The sequence below is a fragment of the Musca domestica genome, unplaced genomic scaffold (genome assembly GCF_030504385.1).
Source record: "Musca domestica strain aabys unplaced genomic scaffold, Musca_domestica.polishedcontigs.V.1.1 7, whole genome shotgun sequence".
NCBI classification, from domain to species: Eukaryota; Metazoa; Arthropoda; class Insecta; order Diptera; family Muscidae; genus Musca; species Musca domestica.
In genome coordinates, this window is record NW_026712383.1 from 12,179,196 (window position 1) to 12,199,428 (window position 20,233).

Genomic DNA, 20,233 nt, shown 5'->3' on the forward strand with positions numbered 1-20,233 from the left:
TAGGGCCGATTATTAACAGACGAGTCAATGTGCAACTGAAAAGGTAGTTTAGGATCTAAGATAACACCGAGGTCAATAAAGGAATCAACATTTTCTTATTTGCATGAACCGAAAAAGTAGTCGTAATGTATTGGATGAAATCTAAACAAGGAAAATTTTTTAGCATTTCTTTATATTAAGAGACATGTCATTTGACTCCAAGAGTTCACAAGATAATGTAAATCGTACTGTAAAACAAGTAAACAAGCTGTAAGTTCGGCCGGGCCGAGCTTTGAATACCCTCTACCATTTGGAACGAATTTGCCAATTCTCAAAAACAATAAATTACGTTAAAACTTCTGTTAAAATCTTAAAAATACCGAATGTAACTATTATATTGGGGTCTATACGAAGACATGAACCTGCGTAGATAACATTTGTCATAAGCCATTACAATATTCAAATGTGAAACTTAAAAAAATCGGTTATAATGTCGACGGGCTAAAAGAAGACGTGGACCTGTACAGACAATTTTCTGCCATAGGCTGTAGTATCCATTACGAATCAAAAAACAAATTTGAAACGATTCTGGTGAAAAATGTTAAAATACCGAATATCGGGAGGTACCGTTATATAGGGGCTTTACGAAGAGGTGAACCTGCACAGACAATTTTCTGTCTTAGGCTGTAGTATCTATTTCGAACTTCAAATTCCAAATTTGAAACAATTCCGGCGAATAATGTCGCTAAAATCATCAAAATACCGAATATCGGGAGGTACCGTTATATGGGGGCTATACGAAGACGTGGACCTGCATAGATAATTTTCTGTCATAGGCTGTAGGTTTCATTTCAGAATTCAAATACCAAATTTAAAAGAATTCCGTTGAATAATGTCGCTAAAATCAACAAAGAACCGAATATTCGGAGGTACTGTTATGTGGGGGCCATATAACATGACCCATTTTCAATACCAAAAGTCCTGCAGACATAAGATACATTTGAGTAAAATTTTATCAATCTACTTCATATCGTTCGGATGCGAGAGTCATTTCCAAAGACGAACGGTCGGACCTCGCTAAATCGACATAGAATTTTATGCTGATCAAGAATATATATATACTTTGTGGGGTCTAAAATGTTTATTTCGAGGTGTTGCAAACGGAATGACAAACTTTATATATCCTCCATATTATGGTGGAGGGTTCAAAAACAGCTGATTGAATGTTGTATGAAGTAGAAGAGTTGAAAGTGATTGCAAACAGATATTTGTCCGGCTAGAATTAGAAAACGTTCAATATTTACCTCTCAAATTGTCCCGTTATACAGAATTTCGCGTCTACAAATTTTCAATAGCTGTTACGATTTTAGGCATTACTAGACAGACCAATTCTCAGTAGAAGTTTGCAAGTTGTATTTTTGGGGAACAACTTTTCCCGTTCCTGTTGAATTTTTCTGCAACAGATATCGTACCCACCTTATATTGGGTTAAACGAACCCGCACAAAATTGTCGGTACTTTTGACAGTTTGTAAAAAAAAAAACACTTTCTAAAACAAAAATTATAGCCAATTTGTATGTGGTTATCTGTGGTTAACCTTCACCTTGAAAACGATTTTAATTTTTCGGAACAAAAACATGACATCTGTGGTGACATTGCACAATAGCTACTGGTATTGTTATTATTATCATTCTTCTAAAGCAAATATTGTTGATTCGACACACAAATATTATTTATCAAAATATTTGGGACCAATATTAACTTTCGGCAGTACGAAATGTGTATTTACGCAATTGCATTCCTTTATTGTTTAATTACTCACATATTTCCAGGATTTGCGTACCAGTTTGAAGATATGCAGATACATACGAAAAAACTATATCAAATGGTATGGTTGAAATATTTAAATTTGAAAATTTATTAATAATTTTTGTTTGGTCGTTGGCACCTGTTTCGTTGGACAATCATGCTGCTCCAAACGTTGTGATTTGTACACCCATAAATGTATTGTTTAAATAAATTTGAAATAAAGATTTATTTTATTTGTTTATTTATCTTTCGATGTTAGATCTAGCATGAAGATTGATTACATAGAATCACGACCTACACCACACAATACTTCCCAACAGATTAGGTTAGGTTGGAAAGCGGGGCGAGTCTGAGACGCTTCAAATTCCTATGGACAAACACAGAAGCCTGAAATTCGGCATATTGTGCGCTCTATTTGTAGAATTGTACGGAGAAAAGGGTTTTTTGAGTCATGCTTAAACTAGAAATACCTTATTTGTAACGAACCCCCTAATGTTGTTAAGATGACGTGTTTCAGAACTGGAAGTTCGCATGTCCTTCAAGTACTAGAGTCAGTACAACCTATTCGGTGTAAGTGTGCTGGCAAACCCAGATGTCCCTTGATAACAGCCGTTAGTCTGCTGATTTCAGCTTTACTTAATCAAGTCATTCGTCTCATCCCAGCTAATAAAGAGTGATTTGTTAAGAGCTTGATAACTTAAAAAAAAAAACGCATAAAATTTTGCAAAATCTCATTGGTTCTTTATTTGAAACGTTAGATTGGTCCATGACATTTACTTTTTGAAGATAATTTCATTTAAATGTTGACCGCGGCTGCGTCATTCGGAAAGTCCAATTTTGGGCAACTTTTTCGAGCATTTCGGCCGGAATAGCCCGAATTTCTTCGGAAATGTTGTCTTCCAAAGCTGGAATAGTTGCTGGCTTATTTCTGTAGACTTTAGACTTGACGTAGCCCCACAAAAAATAGTCTAAAGGCGTCAAATCGCATGATCTTGGTGGCCAACTTACCGGTCCATTTCTTGAGATGAATTGTTCTCCGAAGTTTTCCCTCAAAATGGCCATAGAATCGCGAGCTGTGTGGCATGTAGCGCCATCTTGTTGAAACCACATGTCAACCAAGTTCAGTTCTTCCATTTTTGGCAACAAAAAGTTTGTTAGCATCGAACGATAGCGATCGCCATTCACCGTAACGTTGCGTCCAACAGTATCTTTGAAAAAATACGGTCCAATGATTCCACCAGCGTACAAACCACACCAAACAGTGCATTTTTCGGGATGCATGGGTAGTTCTTGAACGGCTTCTGGTTGCTCTTCACTCCAAATGCGGCAATTTTGCTTATTTACGTAGCCATTCAACCAGAAATGAGCCTCATCGCTGAACAAAATTTGTCGATAAAAAAGCGGATTTTCTGCCAACTTTTCTAGGGTCCATTCACTGAAAATTCGACGTTGTGGCAGATCGTTCGGCTATTCATGATGAAATGTCAAAGCATACTGAGCATCTTTCTCTTTGACACCATGTCTGAAATCCCACGTGATCTGTCAAATACTAATGCATGAAAATCCTAACCTCAAAAAAATCACCCTTTATATTATCCGTTTTTTTTTTTCCTAATTCGGAAATGAACTCTGCACAAGTTTCCGATTCTGATGTTAAATTGGGAACGAACTCGGAAAAAATTGTGTGAGATTGAAGATAAATTCGGAACATTTTTGTGTGGTTAATATGAAATCCACAAAATTTTCGGACGTTTGATCCGAAATTCAGAAAAAAATCTGAATTTATTCTATAGTTTTATCCGAAAATCAGAAAAAAATTAAAGTGCCGCAGTTCTGAAAATTTTCCGATGTTTCAGATGATGTTTATTACAACTTCCACCTTAAAAAGGAGGGTATATTATATTTGTGATTCCGTTTGAAACATCCTTAAATATTCGTCGTAGATCCCATAAAGTATATATATTCATAATCAGCATAAAATTCTAAGTCGATTTAACAATGTCCGTCTGTCTGTCTGTCTGTCTGTCTGTCCGTCTGTCTGTCCGTCTGTCTGTTGAAATCACGTTACAGCCCACATTATTTGACGTAGAGCGCCACAATTTAGCAGAGCAATTTTTCTTGTGTCTTGGATGGTTGGTATTGAAAATGAGATATATCGGTCCACGTTCTGGTATAGTCCCCATATAACGGTACCTCCTGATATTGGGTGTTTTGATGATTTATGCTACATTTTTTCACAGATATGTCTAAAAATTGGTAGTTGTCCACGATTGGTATAGTCCCCACATTACGGTACCTTCCAATATTTGGTATTTTGATGATTTTTGACACATTTCTTCACGGATATGTCTAAAAATTGATAGTTGTATATCATAATGGGTCCCAGTTCGTGTGGCGAGTCATTGTAATTATAGGTCCACGTTTTGGTATAGCCCCCATATAAAGGTACCTCCCGATATTCGGCATTTTAATGGTTTTTGCCACATTTCTTCTAATGTTTCCTTTACCCTAAGGTGGAGGGTATTAAAAGTTTGGCCCGGCCGAACTTAATGTTTTTTTACTTGTTTTATCTCACCCTGTATATTCTCGATCAGCATAAAATTCTATGTAGATTTAGCGATGTCCGTTCGTCTGCCCGTCTATCCGTCTGTGGAAATCACTCTAGCTTCCGAAAGAAGTGAAGTAGGTTGATAAAATTTTATTCAAATATATATAATGTCTGCAGGACTTTTGGTATAGATCCAAGTTTTGGTATAGCTCCATAAAATGGCACCTCCCAATTTTCGGTATTTTGGTTATTTAAGCGACATAATTCACCGGAAATGTTTCAAATTTGATATTACAGCCTATAACAGAAAAATGTCTGTGCAGGTCCACGTTTTGGTGTAGCCCCCATATAATAGTACCTCCCGATATTCGGTATTTTGATAATTTTAGCTACATTATTCACCGATGTTTTTCATGTTTCGCATTTGAATATTGTAATGGCTTACGTTCCACGTTGTCGTATAGATCCTAATATAATGCCTACATTCTGTATTTTTAAGATTTTACCAGAATTTTTAACGGATTTTGTTTTTTGAAAATTGCTTAATTTGTTCCAACTGGTGGAGGGCATTAAAAGTTCGGCCCGGCCGAACTTACAGCTTTCTTACATTTTTTTATAACAAAACAAAAAAAACAAGTATGTGCAGAGATTAATCGGAAACTTTTCTAGAGAAACGGCAGAAGATCTCAAAAATAATTATGAATCTTAGGAAATAGGAAACTGGCCCCTGATTACCCCCAAACATGGCTCATGTGGGTTTACTTCCTCTCCAAAAAAGAATCGGTGTTGATCCAAAGTTTACTCCTAGCTTACAAATTGTTCGACTGATAATGGTGTCGACATTGCAGGCTTTTTTGCATTTGCATTTTAAAAAGTTTTCATAAAACGTTAGAAGTAATTACACCCTCAAATTTATCAAAATTTGGCATCAACTTTATTGGTGACCAATGATAATTTTCTTTTTTTAAAATTTTCAAATTCAAAAGGATTTCATTAACTTCTGGAACGGTTAGTTACTGCCACCTTAACCTCCTTTTCCATTAAACAAACATCTATGGATAACAGGTGCACAGCGTTCACTGCAGCAATCCGTATGATTCCTGCAGGCGGCAGCAATCTCTCCGCAGGCAGTTGCAAATTCAATTGATGATGAGAATATTAAAAATATCGCTGCCACGAAAAGTATTTGTATTACGAATTTCATGTTGACTTTCCGGATGTGAAATTCAAAATTATTTTAAAAAATTCCGAAGCGATTGACATTTAAATCTCTTTTGCTTCATATTTAAATGATTATTACACTGTGCTATATTTAGGGACAAAATGTCACGATTGTTATTAGGAAAATCGTGAAGAAAGGTGTCATAAAAGTTAATATTTTGTATTGAAAGACTAGTTTGTTTTAATATTTTCTTTTAATGGATTTGGAAACGCAGCGATAATATTGGTACACAATATCCAATAACTGTCAATTTACTGGAATTAAAAAAAAACAAGCAAAAAAGCTGGAAGTTCGACCGCGCCGAACTTTGAATACTCTCCACCATTTGGTAAAATTTGGCAATTTTCAAAAAAAAAATGTGTTAAAAATTCTGTTAAAATCTTAAAAATACCGAATGTAGCGACGACATGGACCAGCATAGGCAACTTTTGTCACAAGCTATTACAATATTCAAATGCGAAACTTGAAAAAAGTGGTCGATTATGTAGCTAAAATTATCAAAATACCGAATATAGGGAGGTTCCATGGGGGTTATAAAACGTGGACCTGCACAGACAATTTTCTGGCATAGACTGTAGTATCCACTACGAACTTTAAATGCGAAATTTGAAACAATTCCGGTAAATAATGTCGATAAAATCATCAGAATACCGCATATCGGGAGGTACCGTTATATGGGGGCTATACGAAGACGTAGACCTACATGGCCCATTTTCAATACCAAAAGTCCTGCACACAAAACACAATGAAAGTAAAGTAAAATTTTATCAACCTACTTCATTTGACGGACATTGCTATATCGACATAGAATTTTATGCTATTTCGAAGTGTTACAAACAGAATGACAAACTTAATATACCCTCCATACATGGTGGAGTGTATAAAAAAATGTGTCAAGGATCTCAAATGTTCCACTGAAAGTTCTTAATCATCTTATCGGTGTTTTGCAAGGACATGTTTTAGAGAATATTAAAATCGAGCTTGAAACAGCTAGCTGAAGTCTGGGTGTCAAAAATCACATGCTACCTCCGCTAAAATAACCCCCAAAGGACAAACAGAAAACATAATTGAAATAAGTTAAAAAGCAGTAAGTTCAGCCGGGCCAAACTTTGAATACCCTCCACCATTTGGAACGAATTTGGAAATAAAATCCTTCCGTTATATTGGTGTCCAAACGACGTGGACCTACATTGGCATGGTTTGTCATAAGTCATTACCATATTCAAATTCGAAACTTGAAATAAACGGTGAGTAATTTATCTAAAATCATCAAAATATCGTAGGCATTGTTTGTCATAATAAACGGTAAATAATGTTGCTAAAATCATCAAAATATCGTAGATAGGGAGGTACCGTTATATCGGAGCTCTATGAAGACCTGGACCAGCATAGACAATTTCCTGTCCTGGGCCTGTATAGGCAATTTTCTGTCACGAACTGTAGTTCACATTACAAACTCTTAATATATATACGAAGACGTGGATCTGCACAGACAATTTTCTGTCATAGGCTGTAGCATCCATTACGAATCTCAAATACCAAATTCTATCTCAACTCGTTCGAAAGATAGCGTGATTACAACAGACAGACGGGCAGACAGACAGTCGGACATGGCTAAATCGACTTAGAATCTTACGCTGACAAGAATATATATACTTTGTTGGGTCTGATATGAGTATTTCGAGGAGTTACAAACGGAATGACAAAGTTAATATACCCTCCATAGTATGGTGGAGGGTATAAAAACCATAAAGTGTGTTAGGCCGTTATATGGGGGCCATACCAAAACGGGAACCTTTACAGAAAATTTTATACTTCAAGAATTGTCATCTACCAAATTTCCGAAAACACCAAATTTGAACCAAATGCCACTATATCTGGAACCCATTATGACCAACAATTACCAATTTTTAGACAAATCCGTGAAAAAATGTGGAAAAATCATCGAAATACCGAATATCGGGAGGTACCGTTATACGGGGACTATACCAAAACGTGAACCGATACATCATTTTAGATCCCGCGGGATGCCGTCTTCGTCTCTTATTATACCCTGCACCTTTGAAAGGAGAGTATATTAAATTTGTCATTCAGTTTTTAACACCTCTAAATATTAGTGATAGACCCTAGTATATAAATATATGTAGCATAAAATTCTAAGTCAATTTAACGATGTGCGTCTGTCTGTTGAAATCACGCCACACCGGCACCGGCACCGGCACCGTTTCTTGCTTTGTTTCTAGGACGGTTCCATCGGATATTCGCCATTTCGATGATATAACACACATTTTCTAACAGATTTCTGTGTAATTTGGTATTTGTACTTCATAATGGATTCTACAATCTGCGTCAAAACATTGTCCATATTGGTCCAAGTCTAGTGACATTTACCTACCGATCCTACTGGAGTTTGTAGTTTAAAGTGGAACACGATTGAATTCAGATACTTTTGCATAAAAATATTTTCTTTACCCAATTGGTGGTCTTTTTACTTGTTACTTCTTATATACGTACATTTATACGAAGTCTTATGAATGCAGTGGATTTTGGCATCAATAAATGATTATCATTAAAGTAAGTGTACAGGGTGATATAAAAAACTGCAACAAAGTCAAAGGCCATAATTTTTATTTTTTTTTAATTTTATTGCATGAAAGCAAAAAATGTCGGAAATAGAATTAAATGTTAGAATTCATTTAGATTTGTTCGAATTGGTTACCTTTGGCACCAATTATGGCCTTCAAAAGGGACAATAAAACCGTCACACGCTTGCCGAATGTTGCTTTGCGGTATTGCTGCGAAGCGCTTGCTTGAGGTGATCGACACTTTGGTATTTTTTAGTACCATCTTTGCTTTCGAAAATACTCCAGAAACAATAGTCCAAAGGATTGGTATCCGGAGATTTTGGTGACCATTGTGCGCTGGAAATGAAGCGAGGAACGTCATTTTGTAACCATTCTTGGGTGGCGCGTGCTGAGTGCGATGGTGCTGAGTCCTGTTGAAATGTCCAAGGTGTGCAGCCAAAATGTTTGCGTGCCCAAGGCCTTAATATGTACACCCTTCAGAATATTTTCGGGATAATATTCGGCATTTATTCTGATGCCATGGTCAATTAATATGAGCGGAGAGAAACAATTGGCTGTTATTGCGGCCCACACCATCATCACGTCCGGCGCTTCAGTCCTGGTGGCCAACCGAAGGTGCACACTTTTAGCTGACCTCTCTGGCAAGTAAACCCGATCATTTTGTTTCTTTACAAACAGCTGGACAACGAATGTTTTCTCATCGGAGAAAACCAAATTCGGCAGTTCACCACTTTCGGCAAAGTGAAGCGACTCTTTAGCTCTTTTGAGTATATTTTCTTTCTCTTGCGGTGTAAGTTCTTGCACTTTTTGGAATTTCAATGGCTTTACCCCGAGTTCATTTTTCAACATTTGCCAAATGGAATATTGCTATATGTTCACCTCACGAGCCATTTTTCGGCCTCTGCAACGCGGGTTTCGATCAAGTTCCTTCTTTACTTTTCGAACTATTTCTGCTAATGTTGCTGTTTTCTTCCATCAACTTCCTTGACGTCGGGCAACGCTACCAGTATCACGGTAACTAGTGATGGTACGAGACATAAAAGATTTATTCACATTTAAATGCTGGAGTGGTCTAACCATAGCCACTTGTGGTTTTCCATACAAATATAAAGAAATCACACTATCACGCTTGAATTCCATTACGAATAAATTTTTTCTGGAAAATTCTCACCAAAATGCTTTTGTACGCTTGTAAACAATATAATGAGCTGTCACTGGTATAATTTTAACAGCTGTAGGACGTGGAAACTTTTGGAAACACACTGATAAAAAAAGCATTCAAAGAAAATCCATTTTATTACAAACAACAGAAATTTGTTTATTTCATCGCGCAATTTAATTTAATATCTTAAAAATATTTCATCCTTCAACTTTTCCCTTAAAGAAGCATCTGTTGATGAAGGAAGCGCAGCGTTCAGTGCAACGTTCTGAACTATCTTTACAGGATTCCCCAAGTCCTAAGCATGCGGTCACAGTTTGAATAGAAGAACACATCAAAGCTATGCCAAGAACAAAAATTATAATGCCAAATTTCATTATCGCTCCAGTAGCCCAAAAAGTCCAAATGCGTTTTGTAGTTCAGACAATTCTCGATTTATATTTCTTAAGTATTTTTTATAAAAAAAAAACTAATAATGATTTAAAATTTAAAAAATGTCATTAAATTGTGGTCACGAAAGAAAATCGTGTAACCTTGTTTGAACTAATACATTTCAAGATTGGTTTTATTTTCTTTAGAAAAATTCTTACTACGAAATTATCTTAAATTATAAACTCATTTCCCAAATCGTCACGAAATATATCCAAAATTGGCTCAAGTACATGAGGATTTCAGGAAATGCATACACGTACACCCATTCATATCCCGAACTCAAACTACATATTCTCTTGTTTATAAATTAAACATTTCAATTAACATACAACAGTAATCGGAGCCACTACAATCATTGACAATGAATTTTGGATTCTCATTACTTTTCTTTGTTATTTTGGTTACATTTTTTCAAATCTCTCTTGCAATAGTTAATGAAATACCCTGCCTTGATATTGGAGGAAGATGTAACACCGGTGAAGATTGCTGTTCGAGAAGTTGTTTAAGTTATACTGCCAGATGTGTGTCGTATATATAAAGTCTTTGAACTAGGAATAAAATAAATAAATGAAAAAATAAAATAAATAATAAAACAATATTATTTTGGAGTTTTTTATTTCGTTAAAAAAAAACAAGTAAAACGCTCCAACATATAATTCCGGTGATTAATGTCGCTAAAATCATCAAAATATTGAATACCGGAGATACCATTTTATGGAGGCTATACGTAGACGTAAACCTGCACAGACAATTTTCTATCTTAGGCTGTATTATCCCTTTGGAACTTCATATACCAAATTTGAAACTATTCCGGTGAATAATGTCGCTAAAATCATCAAAATATCATACCGAATATCGGGAGGTACCGTTGTATGGGGGCTATATGAAAACATGGCCCATTTACGAACTCAACCTGCCTACTGGCAAAATAAACATGTCTGCGAAACTTTAGCCTTCTATCTCGATTCGTTCGAAAGATAGCGTGATTAAAACAGACAGACAGACAGACGTCGCTAAATCGACATAGAATTTTACGCTGATCAAGAATATATATACTTTGTTGGATCTTACATGAGTATTTCGAGGAGTTACAAACGGAATGACAAAGTTAATATACCCTCCATAGTATGGAGGACTTGCGGGTTATGGAAAACCTGAAAAGTTAAAAAACATTTACGTCAAGAATAATCTACAAATTGAGCTAAGAATTGTTTTCCATTCCAACAATGTCTTTCACTTGAAATTATTGTATCATGTCCTGAATCCGGATATAAATCCCTATTAATTTTATTTTCGTTCTTTTGACCTTATATAATCTTTATTTCATTCAGGCTGATGAGCTCTCATTTTATCATAATTTGAATTGATTCCAATCGGATTCCAATCCAATAAAAACCAAAACCGAAGAGAAAACAATTAAAAAAGCACCTAAGTTCGGCGGGACCGAACTTTAAATACCCTCAACCATTTGGAAGAAAAATGAAAAATTAAAAAAAAGGTTCGTCGAAAAAAAACGCCCAAATGAAACCCGTTATATGGGGGCTATACAAAGCATAAGCAATTTTTGGTCATTGGCTGTAGTACCGATTCCGAACTTCAAATACCAAATTTGAAACAATTCGGGTTAATAATGTCGCTAAAATCATCATAATACCAAAAATCGGGAGGTACCGTTATATGGCGGCTATACGAAGACGTGGACTTGCATAGACAATTTTTCGTCAAATATGAAATTTTGAAACAATTCCGTTGTATAATGTGGTTTAAATCATCAAAATACCGAATTTCGGGAGGTATCGTTATATAGGGGCTATTCGAAGACGTGGACCTGCATACGCAATTTTTTGTCATAGACTTAAGCACCCATTTATATCTTTCAATGCGGAATTTGAAATGATTTCGTTGAATAATGTCGCTGAAATCATCCAAATACCGAATATTGATAGGTTCCGTTATATGTGGTCTATGCGAAAACATTCAATAGATTGATCTTATTTACCTTTTAATGGGATATTCGGCTCATACAACTTCCAATTGTTTGGTAGTGTATATAAAGCCCTCATTAAGATCAACATTAAAGCCAATGTTAAAAACCTTCCAAGGCTTTTACAAACATCCAATGTCATAAAAGTCTTTTAGTCCAATATCAACAGTTGACATTTCATTCTGGGTTAGTAAAATACATTTCCATAATTATTTCTTTTTTTTTTTAAACACATATTTATGTGACACACATTTGTTATCTCAAAAAAAAAAAAAAACAACAGCGGCAAAATGAACTAAAGCTCGCAGACAATTCGTGAAAAATACCCTTGTTATGATTGTCTGCAGATATCTGAAATGTTTTGCTATTTAAATAGCTGGTAAAAAGTTATTTGCAACAATATTAACTTTCGAGTTGGTAGAACCAGTTAACAAGTTTAAAGTCCACTTATAACGAAGAAAAAAACAACATGAAGTTTTTCTACATTTTTGCTTTGATTGCTCTGATCCTGTGCAGCTTCCAGCAATACATCCAGGCAACACCTTTGATTGAGGAGAAGGCATTTGAGGATAAGGCGGTTATTGATAATGAAATCGTACCACAATGTCTGGCCAATGGTAGTAAATGTTATTCCCATGATGTCTGCTGCACAAAACGTTGTCATAATTATGCCAAGAAATGTGTAACATAAAACCAGAGTTCTAAGAAAATAAAATATTGATTATGAATTGATTAAATTGTTTAATTTTAATTAATATGGAATATCTGATACTAGATCAACATTAAGATTTAAACGACACAGAAATCTAAAATTCGGCGGGGGATTACATGTTCTTTGGGTACTTTCAATAAACATTTTAAATCAATATTTGAAATATTAATGACCAAAAATGTAAATCAATTTAACAAGTAAAATAGTATCAGTCGGTTTTTCCGAAAGATGTATGCCGCCAGCCTTGAGTTATATTTATTCAAACTGTTGACCCTTTATGGGGGAGGTTCCGAAACAGTTGGCCTATATTGACCAATTCGTATCCGACCTAGGACTGATAAAAATATTACAACGTACCTATATCGACTACTTCCTATACTTTATATGAGATACGAGCAATTTTTTGGAAAATGTGGAAATATGCGTTAGGTAACAGATAAAGCAGACCGAAGTATTCTATGTTCATACTTCATAAAATACATATAAAACCAGCAAAGAAAGTCTTAAAGTCGGGCCTCTCCGACTTTATGATACCCTACACCACTTTGCTAACTTAGTAGAGCTGCGCATAACAATTAAAAGTTTTTATGGGAGAATTAAATCATACACTCTATGATTATAATTATAATTTAAAGTTCAAAGGACTAAATATGCCGAAGCATTTGTATCTTTCAAATTCGGACTTTTATTGCCCATTTGGTGCACAATTAATTTGAAATCGGATAAAAATATATATGGGAGCTATATCTAAATCGGAACCGATCTCGATAAAAATTTGGCAAAGATATTTCTGAGCTGTATTTGATATATTTCCCAAAATTTCGTTGTTACGGAGTGCATATTACGGCTGTGGGTAACAAATATGACAAATCGGATGAACAGTATATATAGGAGCTATAGCTATATCTGAACCGATCTTTACCAAATTTGACATACTAGCTTCTAGACTCAATTCGGTCGTAAGTGCCAAATTTGATTCAATTTGGGCAGATATTAGACGTTTGGTGCACAATCAAAGGTAAATCGGACGAAGTTAAATATGGGAGCTATATCCAAATCCGAACCGATCTCGATAAAATTTAGCAAAGGTATTTCTGAGCTGTATTTGATATATTTCCCCAAATATTGTTGTTACAGAGTGCATATTACGGCTGCGGAGGTCAAAAATAACAAATCGGATGAACAATATATATGGGAGCTATAGCTATATCTGAACCGATTTCGATCAAATTTGGCATACTTATTTTCAGGTTCAATCTGATCGTACGTGCAAAATTCCATAATATTCGGACTGATATTTCACGTTTGGTGCACAATAAAAGGCAAATCGGACGAAGATATATATGGGAGCTATATCTAAATTTTGACAGATTATCTCCAATTTCAATAAGGTTCGTCCTTGGGCCAAACAAATGATTTGTGGAAAATTTCATCTCAATCGGATAATAAATGCGACCTGCATTTTGTTCACAAAAATACACAGACGGACGGACGGACTGACATGCATAAATCAACTCAGAAAGTGATTCTATGGAGATCCTCAAAAGTAAATATGGGTCTATATCGCTTCCTTCTCCATGTTACAAACAAATGCACAAAGACATAATACCCTTACCACTATGTGGTTATGACAGATATAAACATTGTAAATGGTGATCCTTTGATCCAGAAGGGGTTGGCAGATATATATCATCTTCACAACAGATCTTGCGTTATCAAAAATATTTCGATGTGTGAAATTTAAAGGGAGAGGGAAGCTTATTTCGCTTTCTTTGAAAGTTTTGTTTTTCAAAATCTTGAACCCTATGTGGGGGACGTACCAGAAGGAATGGTCCGATCTCTACCATCTTTATAACAAATCTTGTGTTAATAGAAATGTGGAGATGTGCCAAGTCTGAATGACATTGGATTTTAATTTCGTGTTTTATGAGCTTCATGGATATTCAAAATTTGAAACCTTTGTGGGGAGGTAACGGAAGGAGTGCACCATATTCTATCTTCACACCAGACTTTGGGTTAATAAAAAATATTGTGATGTATGTAATTTGAAGAGAACCGGGTGCTGATTTCGGATTTTATGATCATTTTGGTGATTCAAAACTTTGACCCTTTGTGGGGGAGGTACCAGAAGAAATGATCCGATCTCTGCCATCTTTATAACAGATCTTGTGTTGATAGAAATGTGGAGATGTACCAAGTCTGATTGGAATCGGATGATAATTTATTTTTATGAGCTTCATGGATATTCAAAATTTGGAACCTTTGTGGGGGAAGTACCAGAAGGAGTGGACAGATATATCCCATCTTCACACCAGACCTTGGGTTAATAAAAATGTTGTGATGTGTGTCATTTGAAAAGAACCGAATGCTTATTTCGGATTTTATGGTCGTGTTGCTTATTGAAAACTTTGACCCTTTGTGGGAGAGGCGCCAGAAGGAATGGCCCGATCTCTACCATCTTTATAACAGATCTTGTGTTGATGAAAATATTGAGATGTACCAAGTCTGAGTGGAATCGGAAGTTAATGTCGCTTTTTATGAGCTTCATGGTTGCTCAAAATTTTGACCCTTCGTGGGGGAGGTACCAGAAGGAGTAGACCGATATATTCCATCTTCACACCAGACCTTGGGTGTAAATTGAAGACAATAAAACACATCACATATTATAAGAGTTATAATTGTTCAAAAAATGGGGGGGGGGGGGGGGGGGTACTTGGTAGAGTGAACCGATATTTTCCATTTTCACACATGACCAAGCACTGATACAAATATTAGTATTTGCAAAGTTGGTGCAAAATCGGATTATCCTTTCTCTTTCTGTGCAGTAAATTACATTCTTTGAAGATGTTAACATTTTGTGGGGGAGTTACCAGAAGGAGAAAATCGATATTACCCATCTTCGAACCGGATCTAAGTTTAATAATATTACGATGTACCAAATTTTTATTAAATCAGATACACCATGCGTGAGTTATCGTGCACACCAGCCAAACAGACAGACGGACGGAGGGTCATCGCTAGATCGACTCCAAATGTCCCGAAATGGATTTGACCCAAAGAGACCTAGGGTCTATAACCCTTATTTCGATGAGGCATTTCTGGCCGTATCAAATGATATATACCCTCTCTAGCCAGAAGGTTATAAAAACACTGTATGAGAGCCCATATACATCTTCATCTGAAATAATTTTACCAAGTCCTGATTAAGACAAGCTGAGTTTTCTTGTTGCAATTTTGATGGACTTCTTTTGAACTTGCCTCTTGAATTTTTACAAGACAATTTGTTTTCAGCAATTTTCATTTTTCAACATTGCTTCTTCTGTCTTTGTTATTTATATACAAAAGGAATTACCAGTACGAGCAAAAGTCCAGGCAACTTACGAAAATGTCCTTCTTTTCAAATTAAACGTTTTCCAAAGCAGGACCACGTAAGAACCTGTATTATAGATTTAGTATCCCTCCACAAACTTGTTTTTTGTTTCTGTAAAATACATAATTTTAATTCTTAAACTAATAATTTTGGAAATTTATCTAAAAAACTCTTTGTTTTCATGTTTTCTGATGTAAATACATACATACCTTCACATATACTGAGTTCAAAACTCGATCGTTTCTATAAGCATTCCTTTTTAAAATTCTAAAACGCCATTATGTTTGCATATTGCTTCATTTAATGTAACACATCAATAATTTATTAAAAATATTTAGTTTTTTCGTTTCTTGGAGAAAGATTTCTGTTGTTGATTTCTGTTTTTCTTAATTTCTTGTTTTTGTTTTGTTTTTCGTATGTTCTTAATACAATCTACCAAATGTTGAATGGAGGATATATTTGGTACAAAAAAAACGTCGTATCAAATACCTTATGCGCCCACATGCTACCGTCTGCGTTCTCCCTTAACCGTTTTTCTTTTTTCCTTCTTTTCTTCGCGCATTTGTTTTTGTTTTTCACGGTCTTCTTTGTCTTTTTGTTTCTTTGCCGCTGCCTCTAGACGGGCCTGTTCCCGTTTCTCTTTGATAAGATTTTGAACATCCTGGGCATTTGTGTTGCGCTCGATGCCGGTTAGACCGCCACCACCTCCGCCGGCGTGTTTGTCGCCTTCCTCATCGGACTGAGCAGGTTCGTAGTCATCGTCGGAGACTTCAGTCTAGGAGGAAAGAAAGGAAATATATGCATTTGAAAAGGATTTTATTAGCAATGAAATTGAATCAAAGAGGAGTAATTTTTCCAAACATCGAATTTTCCACACCCATCTTAATTTTTCTCATATATATTCACAACAATCACGGTACTCCGATACTTCCTGTAGAAGTAAAGGAAGGGTCGTTTCCAAAGCTGTGTTATCAGCGATGGTTGAAAGACACTCTCCTATACCCAGCTTTGCGCAATCGTTGTAGGAAATTATACGCTACGAGATCAAGAGAACCCCCGTTTTATCACTCTGTTTTTCTGTTTTTTTTTCACTTCTGTTTTTTTTTTTTTTTTTTTTTTTTTTTTGAGATAAGCCCTCATTTCCCCAATGGTTCACATCGAACGGATATGAAAGCTGGCATATTATTTTTGATGTCTTATTGATGGAAATCCCTAGGGGTATCTGGGACACCTATCTTGAACTCCACATTGCTTCAAAATTCAAATGACTAATTAATTGTCTATCGATGTAGGAACTTGTACACATCGAAGTTCCCAATACCCAAAACCTATACGTACAAAATCCGAAATCAAGAGAGAAAGCCCGTTTATTTCCTCCGACTTTTTCAATGACAAAGACCAAAAAAAAATTCTGAGAATGCATTTCAAAAGGTGACCTTGAAGACCAGCCACATAAGGACTAATTATACTCATCGAACGGATATGAAGGCTGGTGAAGCATATTTGACGTCTTCGAAAGTCCTAGGGGCTTCTGAGAAGACGCACAACTATATTTGAACCCCACATTGATACACAATTATTTTACAAATTTGGAAGCTGCTGTACCAACTGTAGTCAAGAGACCCAGCCGCGCGAAATATGTGTAGGAAAAGGTACGGAACAAATTTCTCACTAAAACAACCTGTTCGTACAAAATTGAAAGCAATTGCGGAACCCGTTTCTCTCTTCCGGTTTTGCATTCGATTCGTTGACATAACCCAACTAGAATGTTCAAAAAAGTATTTCAGGAGATAAGGTTAATTGACACAGGAGGTAAACACTAATGTGACCAGGAGATTTTCTTTCCGAACGGATATTAAAGGAAGCATATGATTTTTTAGGTCTTGGAAATCCCTAGTGTTTTCTAGAAAGATGTAGACTTAACTTTCAATGAACTGGTCATTCTTTGACAATGCGCTTTCGGCGTAGGAAATTTTCAAAAAAAAAAAAATAATAATAATAAAATCCGTTAAAAATTCTGTTGAAATCTTAAAAATACTGAATGTAGCTGTTATATTAGGGTCTTTACGACGACGTGGACCTGCATAGGAAACTTTTGTCATAAGCCATTACAATATTCAAATGCGAAACTTGAAAAAATCGGTGAATAATGTAGCTAAAATCATCAAAATACTGAATATAGGGAGAATAAGAATACATATACTTTATGGGGTCTAAAATGTATATTTCGAGGTGACAAACCCTCCATACTATGGTGGAGGCTTTCATCAATTAGTATGTCTGATCTATCGATCGTAGTGGGCATATTGAGTGACCACTGCAATATCAAATATCTGACCTGAAGATGGGGTAAGAAGAAGATACGATTGAACATCTACTATGCAGATGTTCCATGCTATAAGGCAGGTGACATAGGTCGCTCTGTAGGAGATAGCAACTCTAACGGTTATCTTTTTTACAAACCATTGGACAAATGGTCTTCGAGTAAAGCAGCTGTATCCTAACTGCGACTCGAAAATATGTATGTTTAGAAATCTTTCTCATGCTTTGTATCTTCTGTCCTGCTCAAGGTGAAAGACTTAATTGGCCCAAAGAGCGCCACACAAATGACAAGTGTTTTAAAGATGGTAGTTGACATATTCTAGAAATGCCTTCAGATAACATAAAAAGAGTACCATAAGGTTAGGTTAGAGGATGTGAAGTTACATCTTAAATTTCAATTAATTCACTTGAAGATTGAAGTATTCGACATTAGACCTATCCTATTTTGACATTCTTGATCGGATGTTGCAATGGTCTGTTAATATCTTTATTGTTATCCGTCATAATATTTAATAGAGACTCTGTTCCATATAAGGAGATATATGGCAAAGAAGAGGTTTTAGAATGTCGGCAACCTTAAGTTCTTTTAATTGTGAGCACATCCTTGCAAATTCGTCGGCTTTCTAATTTTTCTCAATATTGTAGGGATATCATTAAACATAAACATTTCTTTAAAGGTGACCTGTCTAACAATTTAAAATATATCATTGAGATCACATTAAAATTACCTGTGAATATTGTGCTAAAATTTGTTCACGTATTCTCTTCTCCTCCTCGGTGTATTGTCGCTCCTTGACGACAGCTTGAACTTTAGTTGATTCCAACAGTTTGACCAACTGTTCATCAACATCTATTTTGGGCGGTTTATTTTTCTCATCATCTTGGCTATTCGAACAGGCTTTCCATTTGTCCAGTATTGTATCAATCAATTCTGCAATGTTATCAGTCTAAAGGGAGAAAGAAATCATCTCAAATTATTCACCTTCCACACAATACAATTCCACCACAGTAACTTACCAATATCTCACTTAAAATACCCTCCAATGCTTCCTTCTTCTCCTCGAGACTATCATCGTCTTCGAGTATACCCGTAATATAGCTACCAAATACAGATTCGTCTGTATTCAGTTCCTTTAGTTTTTGATTTAGCCATGTGGCGAATTTGGTGGTAGTGGCCATTTGTTGTTAGATTCCTTTGCAGGGCTGCTCCCTAATACTGTACAAAGTAACAAATGGTTTATCTTTGTTGTATTTTATGTGAGGGTGAATGAGTTATTTAATTTATGTATCTTCTATTTGTGTGCGTTTTTTCTTTATGAATGTTGCAATTCCAATCAAATAATTCTATTTTTGGTATTTTCGGTCTTTTTTGTGACACTTCACTGAGAATTGTTTTGACATTTCGACAAAATGTCAAATGCATGACAACAGCTGTTCGCTGTAAATGAAAACTGTGAGACAGTAATGGGGGATTTTGTACAGATGGCGCTCATATGTTTAGTTAAGTTTGGTTCGATCCGTTCAGTGTTGGTAAACGTATATTTTTACAAAATAATTTTAAGGAATAAAATGATAATGGCCCGCAATCTATCTTTTTTTTTTCAAACAGCTCTTTTTTTGTGAAAGATAACTAGTTTTTCCTTCCGCTGAATGGACATGGTTATGTATACGCGTACGAATCTTAGAAGAAGATGACATCGTCAGCTTTATATGGTAACAAGGCATTTAGGTCAACGAAAACCAGCGCGTATACATTGCGAATCACTGTAGTCTAGGGGCATAATTGGACCATTTTTCTTCGGAATTGAGCAAGAAGTGGCCATGAGCGAATTTGTTTCAGAAAAATTAAAAGTAACGTTAAAACATTAGGTTACAAAAAAAACCAGTAAAGAAAGTCGGGCTGGGCCGACTTTATGATACCCTACAACACTTTGCTAATTTAGTAGAGCTCCGCATAACAATTAAAAGTTTTTATGGGAGAATTCAATCATACACGCTATGATTATAATTATAAGTTAAAATTCAAAGGACTAAATATGCCGAAGCATTTGTATCTTTTAAATTCGGACTTATATTACCCATTTGGTGCACAATTAATTTGAAATCGGATAA

At 35.6% G+C, this 20,233-nt stretch overlaps 1 protein-coding gene across 1 annotated transcript; it reads right to left on the reverse strand.

Annotated features, from left to right (window-relative positions):
* Nucleotides 1-16,098: 16,098 nt before the first annotated feature.
* On the reverse strand, nt 16,099-19,451 carry LOC131806045 (coiled-coil domain-containing protein 43-like). Its single transcript, XM_059129931.1, has 3 exons — nt 19,139-19,451; nt 18,850-19,068; nt 16,099-16,574 (listed from the first exon to the last, which is right to left on the reverse strand). Exons 1-3 carry the CDS (start codon nt 19,298-19,300, stop codon nt 16,305-16,307), a joined length of 651 nt encoding a protein of 216 aa, XP_058985914.1. The 5' UTR covers nt 19,301-19,451; the 3' UTR covers nt 16,099-16,304.
* Between the last annotated feature and the right edge of the window lie 782 nt (nt 19,452-20,233).

Excerpts from the sequence above, each read along its gene's own strand:
- LOC131806045 (XM_059129931.1), bottom strand. The coding sequence starts at position 19,300 with ATGGCCACTACCACCAAATTCGCCACATGGCTAAATCAAAAACTAAAG. Across the intron at positions 19,069-19,138 it reads GTATTTTAAGTGAGATATTG|ACTGATAACATTGCAGAATT; the intron begins GTAAGTTACTGT and ends TTCTCCCTTTAG. Across the intron at positions 16,575-18,849 it reads TTTTAGCACAATATTCACAG|ACTGAAGTCTCCGACGATGA; the intron begins GTAATTTTAATG and ends CTTTCCTCCTAG.